General features: G+C 39.5%; 1 protein-coding gene across 1 annotated transcript; it reads left to right on the top strand.

Moving 5' to 3' along the window:
- Positions 1–250: 250 nt before the first annotated feature.
- On the top strand, positions 251–25,770 carry LOC108599932 (formin-binding protein 1-like; the record flags this gene model as incomplete). The annotated part of the gene is made up of 10 exons (XM_033293729.1): positions 251–364; positions 19,674–19,789; positions 21,672–21,722; positions 22,601–22,745; positions 22,828–23,297; positions 23,353–23,545; positions 24,429–24,464; positions 25,088–25,437; positions 25,513–25,597; positions 25,657–25,770. Coding segments are annotated over 10 exons (1,674 nt in total), but the record flags the coding sequence as incomplete, so codon positions are not given.
- Positions 25,771–26,966: the final 1,196 nt, after the last annotated feature.

Raw genomic sequence — 26,966 nt, 5'->3', positions numbered from 1 at the left:
TGCATTAGTGGACACAACTGTTTACCTGCCGCAGCTCGCTGTCGAAATTGCTGCCGGCGTCGCAATTGCTGCTCGCTGGACACGTTGCATTTTACCTGCACTCTTCCATACATACGTGTGTTGTTGTATTTTTTTCTGTTTTGTTTATACGCAGTAAATTAAGCAAACGAAAACATAACGAAAAATTCTGAGTTAAAGTTATTCTTCTTCTTGTTCATGTTCAATGTTCAGTGGCAAAACGGTTTAATCAAAAGCAGCAGCGCAGCAGCAGACACTGGAAGAGGCAGCGGCAGAGTCAGAAAACGCAGCAGCAGCAGCAGCGGAAAGCTCCAACACCAAGATGAGTTGGGGTACTGAGCTATGGGTAAGTTCTTCTTCCTATGCTTTACTTAAGTTTTTCTTCTTGTTTATTAGACTTAAGCGTTTTAGTAACAAACAGCTCTTCACAAAGCTCTCTATCTCTCTCTCTATCTTTCTCGCTCGCTCTGTCTCTCACTTGCCCATACAGAGATGTCTCTGTCTTGGCCAACAGAACATTGTGTTTTGGACCTATATACATACTATAAAAAAAGTAAAAATACTGAAAACCGGTTTTGCGTGTTTCATGTAAATTGCTGCGATATGAGAAAAGCCCCAAGCGCTCAATTCTTGTTGTTGCCACTAAATTCTACATTTTTGTGTGGCACATAGCCAAGCCGCAAATGATTATTTTTTGGAATTGCTACATGGCTCCATTCGAATTGTGCCAATACAGCTGCTTCTTCTTTAAGCCTTTGCCGACACGCCCTATTAGCTAACCATATACCTGAAGTTCCCTCTCTCATAAAATACACCCACGCCCATGCCTAACAAAATTCGCTATTCTTGCTTTAAGATTTTTACAATATATATATTTTTTTTCGATTTCAATTTCGATTTCGGGGGTAGTTTTGTCAAACGGCCAACCAGTCGTCACACCCTCAAACTCTCTCACTATTTTGTCTGTGTCGCTGTATGGCTGTATGTGTGTGATTGTATCTGTGTGTGTGTGGGGCTGTGTGCAGCTGCCGTTGCAGGCTCTCGGCACTCTATGCAAAAAAAAAAAAAAAAAAAAATGCACGTCTAGACGCAACGTCATCTATTATCAGTTACCTTTCCTGCTTGAAATGGCTATGAATTTAAATAGTTTTCTGCTAAGAAATTAAATGGTTTTTATTTAAAAGTAATTTTTATTAAATCAATTAAAAAATAAAGAATATCTGCTTTCAAATATTTATAAACATTTAATATTAATAACTTAATGTTTAATGCTTTTACCGTTAGCTTAGGCTTTTTGGCTTTCTTTCACTTGAATGCAAATGAAAGATTTCAATTGTTGCTGAGCGCTCAATGCACAATTATTGTCTGGTTTTTATATTTGAATAAACAATTGGCACGCGAAATGTTGTTGCCCAACTGCTCGGCTATATCGACTGGAAAATCAAGTACTTATCACAACTTAATTACATGCAAAGCTGCGCATAGAAAGTGCAATGGAATTTAATTGAATTAGGCACGTAAAATACTTGAAACGGCTAAAACTATAATGCAAAATCGCTTAAAGCCGCAGCGAGTTAATAAGCGGGTCAGTTGTGCGAGGCCTGCATAAAAATAGAAATAAATTAATTCAAAAATAAATACCAAAAGCTCGAAACCCAATCCAATCGTCAGACAGACAACAACATGAAGAAAAAAACACAGCAACAAAATTAAAAATAAAAAGAAACTTTCTTTGCATTGTTGTTGCTGCTTCGCGCGCTTGGCTTTTAATATTTTCACTTTAATTAAATTTAAAGCATTTGCCATGCGCGCTGCTCTTAAAGTCCATTAAAAATGTTGGCCTGTTGCATTATGCAAAAAAGGTAAATACATTTCATTAGGCCAGTAATAAAAATGGCTTTGCTTTTTGAACTATTTTGTTTGTTTCTTAATTTTCATATGATAATGCTATACTCTCGCTCTCTCTCTCTCTCTCTCTCTCTCTCTCTCTCTATAATGAAGATAAAATTGAGTCAGAAAAGAATTCTTGTTTAAATTAAAGCATTTTAAATTATCTTGACTTGTTTCCTTTTCGACTTTAGTGCACTTTTTTAATAATCATTTGCGGCCGCCAACTGTTTTATTGCCATAGTTTAATGCTGTATAAACAATTGCAGTTTATTTTGTTTTGAATGCTTTCAAACCTTGAAAGATCGTGTGTGCGATAAGAATCAATTTGTTTAAAAAAAAATTTGCTGCCTGACTTGACTGCCATGCAAGTTTCTATTATTTTAAGGCTAAAAATATGATTTAAAAAAATATCTTCGCGCCATATATCTTTTAGCAGGTTCATTAATGCAGCTAACGTGTGTACACCCAACCACCCACCCACACTTGAATTTATGTGTCTGAACACACCCCAAAGATCGACCCCTCGTGCTTGATTTTTTCGATTTCCAATTATGCCCAAAGAACTGCAACAGCCGGCCACGAGGCCTCAAGGCCAAGTTGTCAATCTATTAGATTTGTAGCTTTTATCTGTTGGGGTTGCGCACACCCTATCTAACAATCTCGCTCTCAACTACATCGATTTTCCAGCAGACTTCCAGACAGGACATGCCACATGAGGCATGAGGCACAGTCCACTTGGCGCCAACAATATTTTTCGCCTTGGGATTTGCAAAGATTCTGCTTCTGCTGTCACGACGGGTGGTTGCTGGATTTGATTTTATTGCATCCGGCAAATAATTTACATCTACACTTAAGACGCAATTTGTTGCAACTTAAAGGGTGTAACTTGAAGAGAAAATAAAAAATATTAGAAAATAACTTCTAAATATAAAATAAAATAACGAATAGAAAAAAACTAAGTAAAAATATGAAATAATGAAAAACAAATAATCTATAGAAACGTTTTCTCTATACATTTCTCAAAGCAAAGTGTTCGTGTTCTCTCTCCCCCTCTGTCTCTCTCTCTCTCTATTCTTGTCGCAATTGCAAATTCCGTTCACATTGTCGCGAGTTGCATTAAATTAATTATGCTTTTGTTGTTGCTGTTGTGTCTACAGCCTTCAGCTTGTGTTGCATGCATATTAAATATTTGCATTGCCTGTCTACCTGCTGTATCTGTATCCAGCAGATACATTTGGTCAAAGCTCTTTAAAATGTAAATCTTTTGACCGTTGCCGTTTCAAATTGCGGCGCCTGCAGCAACAACCAGTTGCTGTTTGCCAATAAATATCAACACACACACACACAGACACACAGACGGACAGACAGACATACAGACTGTCTAAGCATATATGCTTAATAGATAACATTTGAACATAGCTAAGGCAGCCGAAAGCGAAAGATAAGCACTTGACTTCATTGATATATGCAAGAATGTATATTGTTGAATTATTGAGCACACATTTCCTTTTGGGCGCTTATCAGTTGACCAACTTTTTGCTGGCGTCTCATTTAATTTCATAAAAATACAATAATATTTCCCGTTGCGCCTTTTGCAGTTTTATGAACAAATGAAACCATTCGTGATTGTTTATGATGATGCTGTGAGCATTTGTATGATTAACACGTATGCTCAGGCCTCAAACATTTGTTTACAATTTATGCGTCATAGAACGCTTGAGTTTCTTCTTGATTTAAATAAAATTTTTGGCGCGTTAGACTGATTCATGCTCTTGCAATTTGTATTTGTTGCTTTTTTGACGGTGAATTGATTGTAGTTGCAGCATTTCCGCTTCAACGATGATGCGTCAGTATTTTGAGGAAACTTATCAGCAAACCCAATGGGGCCGAACTCTGCTTAAATGAAATTAACCTGTTGCTGCCTAATATCAACTCACCTGCGTATGTGTGTGTGCTTGTTTGATTTTTAGGGGAATTTATTTGATTTTGTTGCTCCAACTTATCGATCAGTATCGCATATGAAGTCTTATCTGCTGATTTCATGACTAAATGACAACAAGAATCAATTTAAATATAACTATTGCAATTAATTTTGCTTATTACAGCTGTAATTGTTGCCCATTTGTATTAGAAAGGTCGTATATGGTTTTTAAAAGTTTGTCAAATACACAATTAAATACGAAAATATTTATATAAAATTGAAAAAATATAAATATTGACGAGAAGTTGCTGCTACTATTCATTGTTTAAACAAAAGTTGCATGAATCAACGCTCTAGATAAGATTATGGGCAAGTGTGTGCTATGTATCTGTATCTAGCGGATACTATCTAAGGTTGAATGGATTTACGAGGTATTTTAAGTTCCATGACTGGAATATTTCCAGACACAAGCGTCATGAGCAAAGGTTAATAAGTAAATATTGTTCGGACTTTAGATACACAACGTAAAGCTTTAGAACATTTTTGTAGCTTTTGTTTGCCCAAAGCAAGAGGCAATTAATATTGGGACAGCTATGAGGCTTTGACATTGGCCATATTGGGTGTGGTTTCGAAAGAAAAGAAGAACCAAAGTTGCAATGCAAATATGCGTGGACCTGAGTATAAGATATGGATATGCCTTATAGGTGAGTGTTATTATATTTAATAGAGTTTTGACTAACTAGGGAACAGACTTTCGAGCATATCTTGATTTGATTAATTCGCGTATGTTATTTTAAAGAGAAATACCAGCGTAAATGATTAAAATAAATTGTCGATAAATCGCAGCTCACTTTGGAATGCAGATAAATTTATAGACTTGTACATTTAACATTCACGATTCGAAGCGAAGTGCCTCTGGCTCTGGCCTGATAAGAAAATCTCAATAAGGAGTGCCTTGGGTCACACTTAACCGCGAATTATCAACAATTCGTTGTTATTTTCGCTCTGGCTTAACCCTGTGCTCATTTGCCTTTGAAATTAAATTGTGAGTTTATTTTTCGCAGAAATAATTTATTCAAACATAATTCATTTACGCCGGCTGACTGCGACTGCTCATGGCGACATGTGGCCGACACACGACCCGACCACATTAAGTAGCCGCAGCCTCTTTGGCTCTGAAATTTCTGTGCACATTTCATTTTAGTGCGACGAGCACAAATCACTTGAGATAACGAGTTGCTAAAAACAAAACAAAGCGAAGCGAAGCAAAGGGAGCGAGGCTGAGTAGCAACCCTCCCAAAAGCGAATCACATTTGATTCGATTTCTCCATGCACTTTACAAATACGTAACGAGCAGATCCTGCGGCATTTTGAGTGTGCTCTAATTTCAGTTGGCATCACGTTTTGTCTGCTGATTAAACAGTCAGCAACACGTTTCATTATCTGCCTGTGACATTTGATTCGAAGCTTTTCCTTTTTGAGTCATCTCTGACTGCTGACTCAGCCGCTGGGGGATGACCCTGCACATACCCAGGCGGGGTAGTTGCCACCCACTCGCCCACTCATCAGCTGTGGGCTGCATGACTCACAGCTCCCACATACTAAAGCTGATGTGCTGAAAGGAAATGTGCGCGTGGTTGGCTTTGTTTACATAGCCAACCCCTCGAAGCTTAGCTATGCCAGCTACCCCCCCTTATCACTCCCTTCGCGCGCCCCTGTTGCTTGCTTTATATAAAAAAAAAATAAGAAAGCTTGCAAGTGAAAAAGCGAAACGACAGGGGTACTAAAAACTTTATAATAAAAGGCAGCGCATAAATGCTTATGCTCTCAGCTCTCTCCCTCTCTATCTCTCTCTCAGCTTTCAGGGCTGTGGGCAAGTTCAAAGGCAAAGCAAAGAGGCGATGCCTTTTGTGCTGTCATCATTGCAATCTTGACATATATGTATGTAAATATTCGATAATACATGAGCTACATAATTTATGTGTACGGCATATATATAAATCGTCCTCTCTCTCTCTCTCTCTCTCAATGTGGCTGCCACACCCGCTAGCAAATTAGCTTCATTTCCTGTCGCTTGACAATGCCTTAACCCTGCCAAAAAATTTCAATTTTTTTTGCGTTTTGTTTTCATAAAAATTTTGCAAGCCCTATTTGGGCAGCTGGCTTCACATTTGACGCGCACATTTTTGATACGTACACTATGATTTCGTACGCTTATATTAGTTACATATGAAAAGCGTATTTGTTAGTCGTCTACGCCACACACTTTGTGTTCTTTGGTTTTGCTTACGTGGGCAACTTTATGGAGGAGTCCGACAGCATCGCAGCGCTTTTTAACTTAATTTCGTTGTTGTTGTTATTTTGTCATAACGGAAATCGTTAAAGGCTTTTCGAGAGCAACTCAGATAGTCTGAAAAAGCAGCAACAACAATTGCATGTTGCAGCAACATGTTGCCAGCAGCATTGTCTCATAAATTTGCGCAACAAGCGATGCCAATGAACTTATTTACACACACACACTCACATGTAAACACAAATACATGTAGGCTTACATGTATGTATGTACATATATAAAGAAATCGATTCTTTCGTGCCGGAAGAGCAGCCAATGCATTGGCGAGGACGCGGGCAGAGCGCGGATCACGAACCGCGAATCGCGCACTGTGCACGATCCTAAAGTGCTTGACTCATATGGATTCACATATGTGAAATGGGGTCGCTTTCAGTTTCTGCCATGAAACTGAATCATCGCCCAATCGCCCATAAACTCACTCGCATAAAATAATACAAACTGAAAGGAATCGCGTGCCAAAGGCTTCAAGCAACAACAGCAAGGGGAGTTTAGCCCTTTGTTGTTGCTGCTGCTGCTGTTGCTGCTGCTTATGACAATTTGAAATGAAATGCATAAATCATTTTAACCTCCACATGCAGCAACAATTTGCTTTTGTTTTTCTTTCTCTGTCCAGTGCTTTCAACCGTGAGAAATTGATACGGCAATATATATAGAGTGTGCAGCATTGGATCAGCAACTGGCCAACTGGCAGTTTGCAACTTGCGGCACACTTTTTGCTACAATATGTGGCAGTTGAAGCAACTCGAAGAGTCTGAGACGTGTCTCGCTCGCTCTTGACGTGGCATAATAATATCAAACTTTGTTGCAACGACGCGGCATAAAAAGTTGCGCGTTGTTTGCTGTAAGTGGAGCGGCAGAGCAGAGTCGTCAGAGGCGGTGGCAAGCACAAGAAGTTGTTGCACAGTTGCCGGTGCAATGGACTCGAACTACAACTCTGTTGCACTCTCAGCCGCTGTCATTGTGGCAGCTGAGCCCAGAGCCAACTGCCAACTATTTGCATCACACACACACACACGCAGACTTAATGAGCGTTGCAAGTATGTGTTGCACACGTCGACTTCATTGTCGTTGTCGTCGTTGTCGCCTTGTGATAATGCTATTATAAAGCGACGTCTAAAGTAGAAGAAATATTAGAAGAAGAAGAAAAAGAAGAAGGCAAAGCAGCAGCAGAGCGTTGACTTTGAAGTTTAATTAAAATATGTTAATCCATGTAGGAGAATTGACTGTGAAACGATTAATCAAGCGATTGGCGAGACCTCAGCGGCTTCGCAGTAATATTAACTATATTTATATTTATTAACCGATATGCGGGTAAAAACTAGTCATATATGTATGTATGTAGTCATATATTCGATTTTTTGTATAAACTGAAGTGAACTGCATATTCACCTATTTGTTCTCTTTTTGTTTTTCAGGTAAGTTCTACGGCATAATTAATCAAGCCACGTGAGTCGCAATGCATAAACACAATTGCCACGCCCACTCGCCCACTCGTATAAACAATGACGAGCGCTTGCATTGCGTGCGTTTATTTTTATAAGCCTTGAGCATTTATTATAAACAAGAAAATATATTTCTGTTTCTGTGCTTCTTCAAGCGCATTCATTTCACTCGCTGTTTATAACGCTGTCGATCGCTGCCTTTGTTTTGAAGGCGTGTTTACGTTAACATTGAATGCGTTGCGTCCTTTCAGCTTCTTGACGCATTTGCGCTGCTGCTGCTGCTGATTTTGGGGTAAACAGCGAGTCGGAGTCCAGTCCATGCCCCGTTTGGTGGGTGGGCAACTTTTACTTTTACTGACTTTTTGTTGGCCATGCAGCGAATTGTTGCAGCCAATCTCGAATGTAAACAAATCGAATCGAATCAAATCGATTCGATATTTAAACATAAGTGCAATGCGTTTATAATTCAGCTCATGCCTATTCATAGCTTTGATTTCCGCATTTGGTTTTGCTTTTAAATAAATAACTCAATAACAACAAAATGTGCGCTTTATTGCCTGACTAATCAAGTTGCATGCCACACACACACACACACACACACACACACACTCACACAACATCGGATTATTCATCAGCATAATTAACATTACAAATCATAAAACATCAAGTGGTTGGTTTGGTTACTCAATTTGCATTCGCTATTGTTTACAACAACAAATGTTTCGATTCGTTTCGTTTCGTTGTTTGTTTTCGTAAATTGTTTATGCATTCTATAGCGACGACTCTCTCATAATTTGGTGGCAAGTGCAAACAAGTTTTGTATGTGTGATCCCCTTCCGCGCTCCCCTCTATAAATTTCTCACATGTGACTGCATAATTTTTGAAACTGAATATATTTAGGAAAGTCATTTGTTTGCTACGAATTATATCTGTTTAATTCTTTTGTTAATTTGCGAAAGTGAAAACATTTCTTTTATTGCCACTCACCCGGCATCAAATGCCATTCGCATGTAAATGAAAGCCATTCAAAATGAAAACAAAATGAGGCAACCTTTGAGTTTGAGTTGAGCCAGACGATCATAAACATTTTTGAGTTGGGACCCAAATTAGCATAAGCAACATGCAAAGCTACGAGCTACGAGCTACGAGAATCTTCCATGACGCGCTTAACGGTACTTTAAATGCATTCCAACTGTTCACTGTTGACTGCAACTGTTTTTCCAACAATAATTCTTTAGAAGAATCTGCATTTGTTGAAAGGAATTGTTTTGATAACTGTGAACAGCAATGTTTTCAACATTTCAAAAAATATACAAAAATAACGCTGATGAGTAAAAATAAAAACCACACACAAGTGTTTTTTGTTTTTGTTTTATTTTTGTTCGCTTGGCCACTTGGAAAATGTTTTTCATATAAAAGCGGGCACTCAGCCAACGATTTTTCGCGAGCAGAGCAGATCCAACGCCTACGGCAATAAGCGAAAGATTCAACAGCCGGTAAAAACAAAAAATTCAATAAATAGAAAAATAAAACACTTGAAAATATTTGAAAAACAAAATCAAAACGATCGCGGGGGTGGGTGGGTAGGTCGGTAGGTCGGTAGGTGGGAATCTCTTCTACATAAATCTCTGGCTTTTTATTGCTGGGCGGGCATTTGGCAATAATTGTTATGAAACGAGGGCCCAGTTGGCCTGCTGCAGATTTTGCAGACGTCTCTTTGTGTCTTGGCGTTTGAACCAGGCCAGAAAACACAATGGAATAACCCCAGACTGACTGGCACTTGGCGCCCAAAAACTCGTTTAGCCCACTGTTGGAGTTTGCCAACCCTCCCGTCCGTTCCTCTGTCCGTCTGTCCCTGCTTCATCGTCATCATCATCATTATCATCATCAACTGTGCTGTGTGTTTAGCGTCGTCAAGCAGCTGGAACAAACAGAAACAAGTCGACTAAACAATGGCAAAAAGTTCGCCTGACTGCGCGCCCTCGCCCTCTCCCTCTCCGCCTCCGCCTCCTCCTCCTCCTCCTCCTCCGATCTTGCTGCACTTTGAGCATTGAAAACTAAAACAACCGCGAGCAATTGAAACCAGAATTCCATTTGCTTTTGGTTTAGATTTTCACTTTTGCGGCTGTCGGTCAAATGCACCACCTCCAGCTAAACTCCTCCCCCTACGCCTTCGTCTCCGTCTTCGTCTATCAACTGTTAGGCTTGCCCTGCGGCTCGTTTTCCAATCAACGTCGTCGGGCACGTGTTGGCAGCCACTTTAGGTTTTTGATTCTCAGCCGCTTTTCACTCTAATTGAATGCGTCTTGCGCTTGTCCACAATCATTTCGGATGCAGCTGCTCCAGCTGTTGTAACGAAAGCTAATTTGTATTATAATTTGTTCATCCATATGGATTTATTAACAAACTTCTTAATGTTATGCAAAACATTTAATTATCTTTTTTCGAGAAAACGTAACTTAGGCTTCCGCCTAATTTCAGCTCTCTCACGAAGTCAATTAGACCTTTTGAACCAGTGACCAGTGACCAGTGACTGGGCGCAGAGGTGAACACTTGAACATGACGTCACTGTTGTCTGTCTTGCTTATTGTTGTTATTAATTGACTTTTGAGTTGACTTTGCAGCTGAGCGTTTAATTTATTGCGCATGCAGCCTCCACCCAAGCCACCCACTATTTTCACGCTGGCTGCGGAAGCAGCTAAAAATGTGTATATGGCCATAAAGAGGTGTGAGCCACTCAATTGCATTTTCATGGCTCATAAATATTGCACACACATGGCGAATAAAAAAGAGTGTAATGTTTGGCATTTATTCTTAGCAATTACCATGGAGCTAATGCTTTGCTTGTTAATATAAAAGCGAATAGCTTCAAAGCTTTGTTTCTTTATTTTTATTGCAGCGAAAGTTGCAAGTAAAAATATAACTCAGCGCTCTTGTTTATTTACCTAAGCTGTTTCCCTCTGATTCTCCTAGAGAATACTATGCTCGCTCCTCATGAGGCATTTCTCTTGTTCTACAGCCGCGCAGCGCTTTTCGCTTTTTTTTTGTTTTTTATAAGTAATTGCCACCTTGTTTTCCTCGAATCTGTTGCGCTTTATCCAGCAACAATCAAAGGCGTATGTAAACTATGCTCACATACTGTATGCATATGCATTTGTGGGAATTTTTAATTACACAGCCAGCTACAACAACTAATTACTTACATAGATATAACATATATGCATGTACATATATACAGCAGATCTCTCGTCTTGCGCTGGCCACACTGAGATTAATGATAAGTTCACTTGAGCCGAGAGAGCCGCAAGTCTGTGTAGTCTGTAGTCTGTGCAGTGAAAAGGCAATTGGAGAATAACAAGAGTGCATGAGAAATTACTTACTCGGAATTGTTGTTCACTTTTGCACAGACATTGCTCCAGTTAAGTAAAGAAAAAATAGAAAGAAAAGCAAATAACACAACATTGCATTTTTCGTCATACAAGGCAACGGAAATGCAGCAGATTTTTGTGAAGAAAAAACAAAAGCGAAACTATGGCAACAACAACAACAGCAGCAGCAGCAGCAGCAACAATGACCACATGCCGATAAGTCCTCTGACCATATGTCTATTTATAGTGTGAAGCATTGTGGCCTGTTCTAACCACAGCTAACCGGGCTGATTGGGTTGGAGCTGAAGCTGGGAGTGGGAAGTGGTGACTGGGGTTGGGGCAATGCGCATGCGCCACGGTTTCTCAACAAAGTAGTTCAACCTGTTCGGCGGCTTTTCAGACGCAAGCGAAAGAATGTGGCTGCGAATTTATCGCTATCTGTCCAACAGCTTTTGAGCGGCTGCATTGAAAGCTTCTTCTTCTAGTTGAATGCGCAACAAATTTAGCTCTCCTGGCAATTTACCTACAACAAAAGAATTTATGCCAATTGGCCTGGCCGTGCGGGCACTTCTGGCTTAAATAACTGCCTGACAACTCGAGAAATGTCTGCGTAAATGAGCTGTTAGCATTAGCCTTAGCTTCACTCTCTTTGCATATGAAGCGAGCTTAGAGCTGTGTGCTCAAGTTAAGTGATCCGTGCTCTCAGTCGCAACATTGTCTTGAGCTATTTCCAGCATCATCTTCTCCACGCTCTCAATTAAGTTTAATGAGAGCACATGGGCATTTTCATAATTGGAACAAATTAACTTGATGGCGCTTCAGTTGTCTTATGTACAGACAAATATACATATATATATACTATATAGTTTTGTTTGTCTGAAGATCAGCGCGCTGCTTGAATTGCCGGAAGTGCGCTGTTGGCCAACTGTGCTTGGCCAAATTTAAGCTGCTGCAAATTGAATGTTCGTCGCTGCTCTTGAGTGAAGTTAGTTTCGTTTATTATCAATCAATTGTTGTGCGCCTAATGAGACGCAATTGTTCGAGCTCAAGTTCTGGCTTAAACAGTTGTGGGCACGTTTCGAGGTTACTTGACCAGCAACTCAATAACACAAACTATGAGTTGCCGTCTCTTCTGCACGCATCACGCTGATGATAACTATTGAAATTCTTTGCTTATCGCCACCATGTCGCAGCACATTTTGGTCAAGTGCTTGGCCAATTAGTTTGCATTTGGCTTTCGACAACATGAGTTGTCTTTTAAACTATTTTAGTGCTGTTACACATCTCAGCCACAAGGATTGGCATTTGCAATTTTCGGTTAGTATTCCAACTCCAATTTCAACTCGTAATCGTGTTCGTGTTCGTGCTCGAGTCGAGTTTGCCAACTATTTGCGTATTACTGCAACAGTTGCAACAACAAGAACCACTGCACCACCGCAGGTGGCTAACTAGCATATCTTAGCTGCATGGGCAGCTTATATGTATATTTAACTGTGGCCAACCAGTTTGCAATTAAATGTCGACGCTTAAATGGGCTTCGAATATTTTCCATAGCCAATTCAGCCAGCTATTCAGCTAGATATGGTGCCAAGTCCACTACCCAAGTATTTGCATTTGCAACTAAGATAATACTACTTACCATCTCTTCTAAGCATAAATAATGTTTTTATAGCAAGTTGAGTTGCAAAATTCAAATTGCTAATGGGCTAAAATTAATGTTCTATCTGGGTCAATTTCATTTAATGCCATATTTAGCTTGAGTACTGAATAAGTTTAAAAGCTGTATATAATGGATTTGTTTTGGATATCACTATACTGGAATTTCTTGAACTTCTTGTAAATATTTTGTATGATTTAAATTATACTTTAAAGCTATCGATAAATTTTTAAGGCACTTTATCTACTGCCAGTTGAAAACAAGATCGTGAGAAAGCATGAGAAATAAAAATAAAATAACAAAGCAAAGTTTTTAATTGACTTTGAGTTAAAGAGCGACTCTCGTTTATATTTAACAATTGTCTTAATGTAGTTGGTATTACAAGGTCTTTTGGCTAGTACTCATATTGCTTCGTGAGTCTGAACGGGTCTCTAAGTAATGTGCAATGCCCATTTGGCCAGCAAAGTTGACCAACTGCTGCTGCTGCTGGCTGAAAGCTAAAGTTCAAATTTATGGCGTTGTTCAGGTATTTTTTCTGTTTTGTTTTATGATCTGCTGCTTGTAAACAGTTAAGCAGTCGCACACACACACACACACATACCCACATATACATAAGTTTAATTGCATATGTGTGTATGTTATTCTGTAGATTTGTAACTTTTGGTTTGCTACTTTATGCTTCCTGTTTGGCTTTGGCAAATGCGCGCATTATCAGTCGCTAGCTGCTCATCATCATGAGCGTGAGCTTCAGCTGGCTAAGATCATGTAGAAGTCGTTGTTGTTGTAGCTAGAGATTAACTTGTTGTTGTTGTTGATTCTTAAGATTTGTTTTTGTTTGCCCGCGGCTTTGGCTGTTGCTTACTCGCGCGTTTTTTTGCTCCCCTCTGTTGCCTCTTTTGGGGCATTCAATGCAAAGCTGTGAGCTAACTGTGAAAAGGCGTCGCTTGATTTATTCACTCTTTATAATTACACACACACACACACACACAGAGAGACAGATGTATAGTATGCATGTTAATAATTATACAAAGCAAATTTGTTGCAAGCTGTTTCTAATCGAGACTCTTGTTACTTGTAAGCTTCATAATTGGATAGGTTGTTGCTTTTTTCGATATTGTTATTGATTTTGCCAAGTTATTTAATCAATAGCAAACTAAAAACAAACCTGACACACAAAGCAGCCAACGGCAGCCCAAGCAACGGGTTAATGTGCTGAATTTTCTTTTTCTCTCTCTCGTTTTTTTTTTTTCGGTCGTTAGATAGCCCTCCAGGCAACACATAGCTAGGCATATGTTTCGTTTACCTGTGTATACCATAAATAGCTTTGGATGGACTAGGGGTGCGCGGAGGCGGGAGCTGCTCCTAACAAGTGGCAAATGTTATTCACACAATGGTTGCCCACAAGGGCTTCTCCATGCTTTGTGTCGCTTGTTGATGCGGAAAATCGTTACAACAAATTAACTGAAAAATGGGCAACAACAACACCAAACAAAAGTTGAAACAAAGCTGCTTAAATGTGTGTGAAAACAGGTCAGGAGTTCGACATTTCTCTCTCTGTCTCTGTCTGACTTCAGTTGTTTATCGAACGAATTACAGTAAAACTTTGAGGAAAATCAGTCGAAACAATTGTTGACAGCTCGGATGGGCGAAGGTCATTGAACTCGATTTCAATGCACTGTGCAAAATATTGTTGCACATCATGATGAGTTTGACAGCTTATGGCTAAAAAACAAAGGCGCCGATGTAAAAAGTTGCAGCCCGCCAACAGCCAACCCAGTGGTGAGGCCAACAAGGGGCGTGTGGCAGCAGCAGCAGCAGCAGCAGCAGCAGCAACATGAATATGCGCGCATTCATGCAACCAATGTCAATTTATGCCCCCAAGGCCCATGACAACAACAGCAGCAACAACAACAACAACAAATGCAAGCAGCGACCCGCGTCATCTTCATCATCCAAATGTCAACTGGGTGCAGCATTTGCAGCGGGGAGCGATGATGGGCGGTCGGTCGGTCAGGCGCAACACGCCGGGCGCTCAACTTTAGTGTCGATAGTTGCTGTGCTTATCATCTGCAACAGTTGCTGTGACAATTATTCAGCTTGCTGTTGTTTTTATTTTTCAGTATGTTATTTTTTTTTTTTTTTTGCTTACCACGTCCGTTGCAGATAAAAAACGCGTGCTGCGGAACTTCCATTCAGTTTCAGCAGTAAGTTGAATTCTTTTTTTTTTTCTTGCTATTGTAATTAAATATTTATGCACACATGTTGTGCATGTATGCGTTACACTGCGCAACAAAAACAACAAAAGCAGCTGCAAATATTGTTTTTAAATCTACGAGCTGTCTTGGAAATCTTTGTTCAATTTAATATAAATCTATTTTGTTTTATTTTGCAATTGAAAGCCTCTCTATTGTTTATCTTGTTGCATAGTGTAATTACAAGTTTTGCGGAATGCTTTTTGTGGCACAGCGGCAATTGAAGTTTGCCACCAGTCTAAGCCACCACCCAGCCATTACTCTGCTACTCTATGGCTTCCAACCACAATGCAAAGCCAAGTACAACAACAATTGAAACGTAACCAAATTGTTGTTGCTGTTGTTGTTGTACATTGCACCTGTTACCTAGTTTAGTTTTTGTTAATATAAACCAGGGGGTAGCTTGGCTAGTCGGTTAGTCGCTCAAACTGGGTCTGTCAAAAAAGGAAGCCAACATTTCTGGTCGAGTGAGCGTTACAGCAGACATTGTAATGCTAAACAGGAACCATAATGTACACGCCTCAATATACCACTCGCAGCATTGAGAGTGAGATGGCCTATCTATTGCTGCTCTGCTTCAATTGACACACTTCAGTGCAATTGCAGTTTTGAATTTTGGATGAGAGCTATAGCGTTTGCACAATATTTGAATCCATTCTGCTTTTAACTGTTGTGCAATAGAACAGAAGAAGAGAATAGAAGGGAAACAGACAGGAAAAGACAGGACTGTCACCAGACTTAGAGGGCCAAGTTTAAGCCTCAAATGAATCATCGCCACCATAAGACAATCCACATTCTCAGCCAGAATACCTGGAGTTCCTCACCTCATGTCTTTTTAATAGTTAAAGATGTGTAGAAGACGATGAAAAACAGGTCACCCCTTCTGTCTTCCCAACAAACCATCTGACTTTTCCGCAACACAATGGAAGGACAGATCACCTCTTCTATCACCAAGGGAACTCATTTCCCAGAAACTCCCAAAAACTCCGCAACAAGAATTAACCAAATTATTAGTGACAACTGAGTAGTTCAGCAGGGAACCATTAAATGCTTAATAGAGATTATGTGGTAATAAAGTGGGCCAAATCTGGGCTAAGCGAGGAGAGGACCTCAACTCTCCCAATTACTCCTAACCTACCCTAACCCAACTATTGTAGGGTTTGATAAGTGCGTCACCTGCAGCAACCACAGCTGTCTAGAGAATTGGTTAAAACTAAATTCACAAAGAAATTCTATTAAATTGAACTCGCTTTGAATGTTTGTTTTTCGAAACTAATTTGTTTCCTTCTCTTTATTTTATATATCTCGATATTGAGCAATTGTCACGAGCAGCAAACCACGAAGCACTTACAGCAAACAGAATGAAAACAAAAAGAAGCAACAAAACGAATCGAAACGAAACAAAACAAAACGAATTGAAACCAAAAGCACGATTAATTTAATGAGCAACGAGCAAAGTGCGAAGTGCCTTTAATCAATTGCTCAAATTTCAATCTTGACCCAGTGACGAGCGCTTTCAGGCCCTCCAAGTCTAGACCCTTTGGTTTTGGTGTGTGGTGTGGTGTGGTGTGGTGTGGTGTTTGTAATGCGTGTGTGTGAGTTTTGATTGCTGACAGTATGCGATGACAATCTTCGAACACTTTTTATAAATGTCTTCTTGTCGTCTTTTTGTTTGTCAGCAATTTGTTAATTTCTTTATTGATTTTTATTGTCGTTGTCATTGTTTTTTGTAAATTTATGAACGATTCTTATTGTTACACTTACTTGATTGTGTTTGCTATGCCATCATGCTAGGCAGGGTTAAAGGGGTTAAAGATGAGCGCAGTGAAAGCGGCTTTTTTGTTTTTAATTCCATTGACTGCAGACACCTGCAGCTTTATTTATTTTCGGTAACTTTCGCCATGATTTATTGGCCAGCTTGTTTGACCAGCGCATCTATGGACATTGACATATTAATCATGTGTCACTCTTAAGCAAATAATAAAGTAAGTAAAGTTTATAACGAAATGAGCTTAGCTGCGGTTGAATAAACTGCTTGCCACATGTTGTGAGATCTCCGAGGATCGCGAGCTAGTCTCCCCACATGGCCATGTTTTACCCTTTGCAACACTTGGCGTTGCGTGCTTCCTTATAAGATTAAGTGCACGTATGTATGGCATATAAATACAATCTGAAGCTATTTATGTAAGTATTTCCAAGTGCCTTTTAAGGCTGGCGCGCGAGTTATTTGCTCCCCATTGGCCGGTCAAGGTTAACCATGCGATGCGATGCGATGCGACTGGCAAATAACCTCCCGAGCTGTCTGTCAATGTCAGCCGAAATGGGAGCTTAAGCTGACAATGTATGCGCAACGCGGTGCGGCATAAGTGCAAAGCATTTATAATCTGTTGGCGATCGACACTTGGCGAAAATATAAATTAATAAAAATAAATACGTTTAAGTTTCCTTGATTTAAATGTTAGCTATAGCCCCACCAATGCCTATGGCCTAATGGCATGTGTAGTCTTGCCACAAAAAAAAAAAAAGAGATCAGCCGCAGAAAAAAGTTAGAAAAAGGACAACAACTAATAAAAAAAAAAAAACTATAAATTAGTATTAGCATTATGTTTAACACGTCTTGGGCAGCTTAAATTCTTATATGCCAGATGTACACAGATCCGGTTTATTTTATTATTCTAGGCAATTGTTTAACCTTGAAACATATTTTTGTACATGGGATTGTAGCTGTTAAAATTTGTACAAGGAAATATAATTTTATGTTTCAGTTGTTTAAAATCTCTTGTGTATTGTGATATTGTAATATTTATTTATTTGTAATAATTTTGGTATAGACATATTAAATGTTTGTTGAATTTAAAATTTGATTCGGCTCTGAAGCAGTTTTAAAAAGGACAGATCTATCCGGAAAACGGCTAAAGTGGCAACCCTGGTGGGCATTTGCAACAAATGCTTGTTTCAACTGCCACAATGCTGATCAATTGAAAGATCGATTTCCCGCTGGGTAAGGATGTTGCGCAAGCGCAGCCAAACGCCTTTTAAAAATCAAATAGCACAGAAGCCAATATATAGATGTGAGTGAGTGCGAGAGAGAGATAGGAGATATGGAGCAATAGCTGGTTAAGCTGTCTTGTTCCCTCGGGTCATTAAACAGCAGACAGCGGCGACAGTTTAAAGGCTGCCTGCCAACATGGAACAAGCTGTGCCACCCACATGTGCAACGCCAACAGTCAGTGGCATGCATTATGCATTAGGCAATAAATGCCTCCTTGCCTTGCCCCACACTCCTGTTGCAACATTCGCAACTCAATTAAATGCAGTTCGCTGTGTGGCAGCAGTTTATCCACCTTTTGGCTTTTGTTGTTGTTTCTGTTGTTTATACTTCATGTTTGGAAAGGGGGGGACACACCCACAACACCTTTGTCGAGTGAAAGTTTTTTCGTACGACAAAGTATTCTACAAATGCCATTTTATTTTGGTTTAATTAATTGTGCGTTGCACGTTGCCACAGTGCGCAGGGAGCCATTGCCAAATTTCTCTGATCAATTGCAGAAACACAAATTCACAAAAAGCAAATTGTATTTAAAATGGTCTTGAGATGATTCTTTAGGAGGAGAAATTGTCGCTTAGCTAATAAATAAATCACTATTTATTAATGCCTGTCTTCTATGCTTACAACATTTTATGCGCGCACAAAGTTAACAACAAATGCCAAATGTGTAGCGCATCTTTCTTGCCCAATATTGTTTTTATTGATGTTAATGCTTAGCATTGATATAAACGTTAACTGGGCTATGTTATGTAATTGTTGTTTGGCTTCAATGGCTTATGCAAATTTCCATGAGCGAAATTGTTTGGGGCCAGCTTCAAAAATTCAGAGTTTGTACATTTTGTCGTTTTGCTTGCTTTTTATGCCATTTGTTTGCCATTAACGAGTTTTTGTTGCTACTGTTATTGTTGTTGTCGTTGTTGCTATTGTGGGCGTGATTGTCGTCAGCGGCAGCAACATCTTTAAATGTTACGTATTTTGTTTTATTTTTAGTCATTTGTTGCTTGTTGCGTGCGAAAAGAGCAACAAAAGTAGAGCGCACTTTGTATTTTGATTGGGTTGCGGCGTCGTCTCTATTGACAAATCGTATTGACTGCTTGAATGAATGTTGTTGTTGTAGTAGTAGCAGTAGCAGCAGCAGCAGAGCAGCAGCCAGCAGTAGTGCAAATAACCGCAGCTAAACTTAAGCTATTATATATGCCAAGAGTATTATGTCATGGGAAAGCTCAAGGAAGTTGCAAAGCGCCAACGTTAGTGGCTGCAAAACGGTAAACGCATAAATGCTTAGCATAAAGTCAAATGTATTTAGTTAGTAGTGGCTGCTAATTAGTGACTGGCATTTAATGATTTTGCTGTCACTCTTTATTTCTCACATAACCAAATTGAATAAGTGAATTGAAGAAATTATGGCAGCTAATTCGATCTCGATCTGTGTGTGTATTATATATATATATAATCTAATTTGATTGTGCTGTCGTCGGCCATGCTATGGCGCAGTTGCTTATTGATCTAATTAAAAAAACAGAAAAGAAAAAAATAACAAATTTCGATTAATTTTCGCAGCACAGATTTCGTTGGCACGATACGAGTTTCCAGACACGCAATTCAGTTACTTTGGCTCAATGTCATACCCACACATGCGTCTCTATTGCTTTTCCATTTTATTTCTTTTGCGCTTTATATAAGCAACTAATCCACAACATGTGTCATCTTATTGCCATTGCAGGATCAGTACGATAATCTGTCCATACACACAAACAGAGGCATTGAAACGCTCGATAAATATGCCAATTTCCTACGTGATCGAGTGGCCATAGAAACGGAATATGCCGGCAAATTGAGGTGAGTACAATGGCATGAAATCAAATAAAATAATAATATAAATAATTTAGCTATATGTATGCAAAGATTAGCATTTAACAGTTTCGCTTTCTGTGCGAAGTTTGAAACCAGTTACTGACTAACGAGCTTAGTGTGAATTTGTATATTTAGACTGAGAGTGGGTTAGTTGGTTAGATCAGATAAACTAATTATTAGATAAACAAATATAATGAACCAACCTAAAAAATATATATTTCAAATACTTAATGTTCTAATGTTTTCAAACCGGTTTTTTAAATAAATACTATAAGCAGAAAAATCCAATTAGATTAGTAGCATGTTTGGTTAAATCACACAACAAAACTTTTAATAAAATGTAAAATTACTTTTGAATATCTCAGCACTTGCTGATTTTGTTATAATTATATTTACACAAACTTTTTAAGGCGCAATGTGTAAAACATTTAGCGCCACTTAATGTCCATATTAGGTAGCCAATTAAATTATTTTTTTTAAATTGTTTTTTCTGCTCATATACGTTAGAAGCCAAAGGCCTCGCCCGTTCGCGGCCTGTCAAAGTCGCAGCTGGCAAATAACAAGAAAAAAATACGAACAATGCTTACAAGATTCATTAAGTTGAGTGCGGGCTCGATTCTCAATATTGGCAAGCATTTTATTTCATTTAAACGAAAATTCAGCACAAGGTTAACAAGTTGGTAGTGATTGTGGCTAATCCTGGGCGACAGCAAAAGCAATTGACTGGAATTGACTTGAAATTGCTTTACACTAGGCACAGTTTATATGTGTACATTGCTTCTATTTATATGCTTAAGCTTAAAGTGGAGCGTATAGCTAATCCGCTTGTTCTGCGGTGTGTCGCGAGGCTCATAAGCTTTATTGCTCATAAATAATATTTTTATGCCTGTGCTCGCACTTGCGGCCGCACTTCAATTGTCGCCCTTTGAAAGCGCTGCTGCATCCAAGAGTTGACAAAGTGTTGGGAGGGTGAGCGGGATGGTGAGCGGGTTGAGGGGCGCGCGTCATGGTCAGTGTTATCTCGAGAACACGGGGCCAGCGACCGACCAACCCCAATTAGAGTGAGAGTATGCAAGTAGCACTGCTCGTGTCCACTCTGCCTGCCCATGCAGCATTGCGCAATGGAATGACAACAACAAGAGCAGCCCCGGTGCACGACCTGCCCCACGCAACTGACACGCGAGTAAAGAAAAATAACAAATAAAAACATAAAATTCTGCCCGTCGCGACGTTTAATGTGATTGAGGCTTGGGTTACACACCAACAGCAATTGCCGAGCCCAAGTTGCGGCATGCCACTCATACATACTTGCAACTGGGCGTCATAATTGTTTCATTTGCTGTTGGTGGCGTCTGTGCTTAAGGTGTTGGGCACTGGGAACATTTTAGCTTGTTAGTTTCATATTTTTCTCAATTTTCTGCTGTGGTGTCGTCAGTTTCCCACAACTGCGTCGAGACTCGAGACTCGAGACTGAGGTGAACTGTGCCCTCTGCTTGCCTCGGGCTTGCTGGAGCTACTGTACTGATATCTGTAGCCAATTTTAATGACATTATCATGGCGTCTTCCCAGGCGACCAACTAGACCACAAAAGTGGTCTCATGAAATTGAAAACTCTGCGTATTAAATGCAAGAGAGTCGAGTCGTCAGTCAGCTCAGTCAGTAGGTGGAGCCAGTGAAATCTTTGAGTTCGCTTTGCGTGTTTGCCAAAGCTAAAATGAAAAGTCTCGTGTTAATGCAAATGCTTTAAGTTTTTGTTTTCTTGTTGTTAGTATTGTCTGTTAGCATTATTATTATTATTTCTTTTTATGCATAAACAAAATTTCACTAATGCCATGTTATTTTGATTTTCTTTTTTCTACTCTTGCAGGCGCTTAGTGAAAAATTATCAGCCCAAAAAGAAGGAGGAGGAAGACAATGAGTAAGCAAACTACAAATAAATTACACAAATATTTATGCTCTATAACCACAGAAAGTGTGAAACTGCAATATTTAATAGATCTTATATAAACAGAAGGGAGCGTAAGCATAATAATGTACTTTAAATTTCTGGGGAAAATTACAGATAATTTTCGTTGCAAATTTTGTTTGTTAGATCTGTTAGCAATGCGTTAAATGGATTGTATTGGACGCTGCTCAATTACTCATACGACTGCTTAGCCTAATTGTGCGTGTCTGTTGTCTGCTTGACGCTGTTGGATAAGTCTCAGCTGTGTGTGTAGTATGTGTGGTCTTAGAATATTGTGAGCAGCCGTTTTAATTACAAACAAGCCTATGACCATACTCATACCCATACCCATTCCCGATTTGCGGCCTGACATCATGGCACGTAAATAGCTTTGCAAATAGCAAACTCGCTGGCATTTGTAATGCCTATGACAATGAAGGCTTCAAGTGGAAGAGTTGGTATTGAAATGCCAGCCAGAGCGATTCACGTTCAATGTTCAGCGTTCGACTTCGACGCTTGCGTTTGCGGTATGCCTTATATGTATGGCTGTAAATCCATAAACTTATTCATGATTGCTGCTTGCTCTGCTCCGCTCATATAGACACATACATATGTATATACATATGCGAGAGTGGCGACGACAGCCCGTGGCAGCGTGGGCGCCCGTAAGCGCGTGTCCAACTCGAGTCAATGAGAGCGCCATAAATCGCCATCGCGCTCTTGTAGTTGTGGTCTTGGCTTTAGGTACTGACGCTACCTTGCCAGTAATTTGTAGTAAAGGCGCTAAATGACATGGCGTGGGTAGATTGTAAAGTCGGTAACTGATTGGCTGGTTGGCTTGCTATTTACAGATTTACATCGCGACAAGCGTTTCGCAATCTGCTCAAGGAGGTGGGCGATCTGGCGGGACAGCGCGAGGTGGTGTCCGAGACCCTGCAACTACAGATTATACAGGGCGTAACGTTACTATCCAAAACACTGCGTGAAGATCGTAAGGTAAGTGTTGGTTGTTGTGGTTGCTACAAATCTACAAAGCACGTGCCCATGGCTAATTTCCATTTGCTTCTTGCCCTCACAGAAATGCCTAACGGACGGCACAATGCTGCAACAGGCGCTCAGCGCGCAGCTGTCGTCGCTGGACCGAGCTAAGCGTAACTATGAGAAGGCCTTCAAGGAGTCGGAGAAGGCGGTGGAGAACTACAAGAAGGCTGACATGGATCTCAATCTGAGTCGTGCCGAGGTGGAGCGCTACAAGAACATTATGACATCGAAAATCCAACAGTCGGACGATGCCAAAAACGAATACGCCAATCAGCTGCAGAAGACGAATAGTCTACAGCAACAGCACTACGGCACACTATTGCCCGCAGTCTTCAATCGCCTGCAAGAGCTGGATGAGAAGCGTACGAGAGGGATACGCGAGTTTATTATTGGCGCTGCCGACGTCGAGTCCTCAGTGGCGCCCATTATTGCGCGTTGCATGGAGGGCATTGTCAAGGCGGGCGAGTCCATCAACGAAAAGGAGGATTCGCTGAAAGTCATCGAGAGGTTTGTCGCTTGAACTGTCGGAATGACTGTCGACTTAACGCTTTCGTAATTACAGATATCAGTCGGGCTTTACACCGCCAACGGACATTCCATTCGAGGATCTGTCCAAAATGGACTCTAGCTCAGCGCCGCAGTCAAACTATAGCAACGTCACCTACAATCACAACACATTTAAGGGCACGATCAGCGCTGCCAAATTCAAGAAGCCACGCGGCGGCATCTTGAATAGCATCTTTGGCAGCAACAAGGTAAAATGATTCGTTGGTGATTTGCTGTTGCAGTTGCCCATCCTTACTGTTCATGTTGCCTGATACTCAGTCTTTCTATCGTTTTGTCTGATTGTGCGTAAGCAATTATCACTCGATCTGCTTTATCCATTTGCGATCCCATCGATTTCATTTCCGATGCCGATGACGTTTTAGTTTTAAGTATAAGTCATAGGTTTTGCTTATCGTTTGTACTCATGCCGTGAATCTTTTTCTCTTTTATTTTTCTATTTCTGATTTCATTTATTGCAAATGTCATTACGATATTTCTTTAATTTCTGTTACACATACATCACTTACGGACAATGGCTTCGCCCCTTGCTGTAAGTACCAAGTGTCCAGTTGCCTCACCCAAAATGTTGCAACTCAGCGTCGTCCGTATCGTTTTGTATCGTCTCGTTTCGTTTCGTTACGTGTTCTTCTCTCATCTGAGCTACATGTCAACTAAAAACCAAAATAAAACATCAATAAATACATATACATATGTTAGAAACTTAACTCCATTGAACATAACATAAGTGCAAACTCATTTTGTATCTTCAATGTCATCGTAAATAATAATTAGTTGTCTGTTATGCAAATTGATTGGCTGCTTTACGCTTCTCACACGTTATTTGCATTTTCACTTGTCCAAATTTCATCTAAAAGAGCAAGCACATGAAATTAACAACTGTAAAAAACTATTTATTTAATTTAATGCATTTTCTTTGCTGTTCTAACACATATAAACCTGCTTTTACTCACCACACAAATACAAACACACATACACAAATACTTGGAAAAATAAAACAATACAAAACACATGTGATACGTTTTCAATGAACACTTTATAAATGATAAACTTGATCAATTTGCTGCTAAATAGCAACGGCAGATAATTGAAGCCTGTATCACAATGAAGGTATGATGAAAATTTCAGCTCTGCTAACTAACTCAAGCTCTTAACACAAACATTAGCTATTTAGCATACTAATATATTTAAGTCACCAATAACTTTCTCACAACTAATCACTACTGCTAAGCTCTGAACCATCACTAGCAAATATATTTACTCTTAACAAGCTGAGCTTATGTCTCTCTTAACACCCTATACGTCAACCATGCTGCAAGCGCTCGCATTACTGTTACTAAATATATTTAATATAATAATATTGTCAACTAGTTAGTTAGTTAGTCGGTTGATCAAAAATCAAAGCCACACACTTACAACGTTGCAGAAATTTTGATTTTGATTTATTATGATTTTATTCTTTAGTTTAAGCTAAAGCATGCAACTTGTTTTTTGTTGATGATCTCATTTAAAATGGTCTTTGCTTATTGTTTGTAAATGAACTTACTCATAGGATTCTACAATAACAAATATAATGCTGTTTTTGTTGTGAATGTGTTTTTATTGTAATACTATTGTCTCGTCGTTCTTTGCCTTGTATTGTACTCATTGCACTCCAATCTACTTAAGTTCATAATAAAATGTGCTCTTTTACAATTGTAACATTGAACTCATAAGCATTTGATTGTTCACAGAACTCACTGACTGCGGACGGACAAAAGGAGGACTACAGCGATCTGCCGCCGAATCAGCAGCGTAAAAAACTGCAGGCCAAAATTGCAGAGCTGCAGCACAAGGTCGATCAGGAAACAAACACGCGCGATGGTCTGATGAAAATGAAGATCGTTTATGAGGCAAACTCATCGCTGGGCAATCCCATGACTGTGGAGGGGCAACTAAATGAGTCTGAGCACGAGCTGGAGAAGCTGAAAAATGATTTGAAAAAGTATCAGGGCTATTTGGAGAAGGCCAATCAGGTGCAGGTGGCCAACAACAGTCCGCAATCGAATCGCAATCAACTGCAAAATGGACATAGAACATCAAGGTGGGTTTGAGAATTGATTCCGTTGAATTAAATAATCCATAATCATTGATTTGATTTGCTTTGATTTGATTGCAGACATTCCGATGGCAGCGCTTGCGCTGATGATCATCACGACGGCGATGATCAGCCCGACGATGCTGGCAGCTTAAGCAGGTCCACTGTACATTCCAGTCAGGGAACAACTAGTACTATTTCCAGCATTGCTTCACCTATTTCCAGCACAAAAAATACCGCCTCTACTGCAAGCACTGCAACTACCATAGATACGACCAGTATTTCCACTACGTCCACTACGACGAAGAAACCGACGCAAACCTCAACTCGACAGCCTAAACTAAACTGTGATGAAAAAAATGAAATTGGAAGATGGATATACGACCAGTTTGGAAGAACAGAATATATAGAACATCTGATAAAAAAATTGCCAATCATTTTGGATAAATTGGAATTCTATGAAGGCAAAGATTGCTGTGCATATCCGTTACTAAGGGACAGAATTGAAATAATTAACGATTTTCTGGATACAATAATGAAAATGAAGGGTGTTAACATGTACGAACGTGAACAATCGACAGGATTCGCAGTTTTGGACATTGACAACTTAAAAACTAGGCTGGAGTACTTGAATAATGCTAATAATAGTGGAAGCTGCTGTACTCAATGGAATGACCAGTTGCGAATTTTAAAGAATACACTAAACAAAAATAAATATACAATTCTTGGCAAAGTACCTAAGACTTCCATATACAACCCTCTTACCGAGTTTAAAGAGAATTTATCAAGAATTATTGAAAATCAGGGAAAACGTTTGAATTATGATATGCACAATGCAATGTCAGCTAGCCTTCCAGCTCAATGTTGTGTCGATGACTACAGTAATGCAATATATGATTTTGATAAGCTTGCAACTGAGGTAAAAACATACGATTACAAAAAGCAGTTGAACCACCTAACTGAACCCCTCCACACAAGCCTTTCGAGTTCTATTGGTATTATACAGCAGGCATCTGATATGGTTGATGCAGAAGGGCGCCAAACGAAGAATTTGATCACATCATGTGGAGAGCTATGCGAACGAAAGCGCGATGCAGTTAGATCCGAAAATTTGAAGAAAACTAAATATCAGCTACAAGAATTGGGCGATAAAGTTAAAGAACTTGAAATACATGCCATCAATAAGTTTTCTTCTTTGCAAGAAATGGAGCTGAAGCCTTTAAATAATTCTTTAAAAGATGCCCTCAAAACACTTTTAAATATTCAAGGAAGTCTTGAGGAAATATCAAAGCAGATTAATCAACAATCCGATGAGAATGTCGCACTTTTGCCAACCATTCAATTATTGCACTCAAAGCAAACGGAAGTCAAAACTAATTTAAAAGACATAAAATACTGTTTGGATATGGTAAAATTATTAATAAATAAAATGGAAAACATTAGATTAGCTTATGAAGCAAGTATTAAGGAGCATGAAAGTATAAAAAATAATGAGCGCATTACTATAAAAGCCCTGTACGACAAGTTATATGAGC

This window comes from Drosophila busckii, chromosome 3L (genome assembly GCF_011750605.1).
Source record: "Drosophila busckii strain San Diego stock center, stock number 13000-0081.31 chromosome 3L, ASM1175060v1, whole genome shotgun sequence".
In the NCBI taxonomy this organism is placed as follows: Eukaryota; Metazoa; Arthropoda; class Insecta; order Diptera; family Drosophilidae; genus Drosophila; species Drosophila busckii.
Note: the sequence above shows the minus strand (reverse complement) of the source record. Positions and strands in the feature narration are given on the sequence as shown.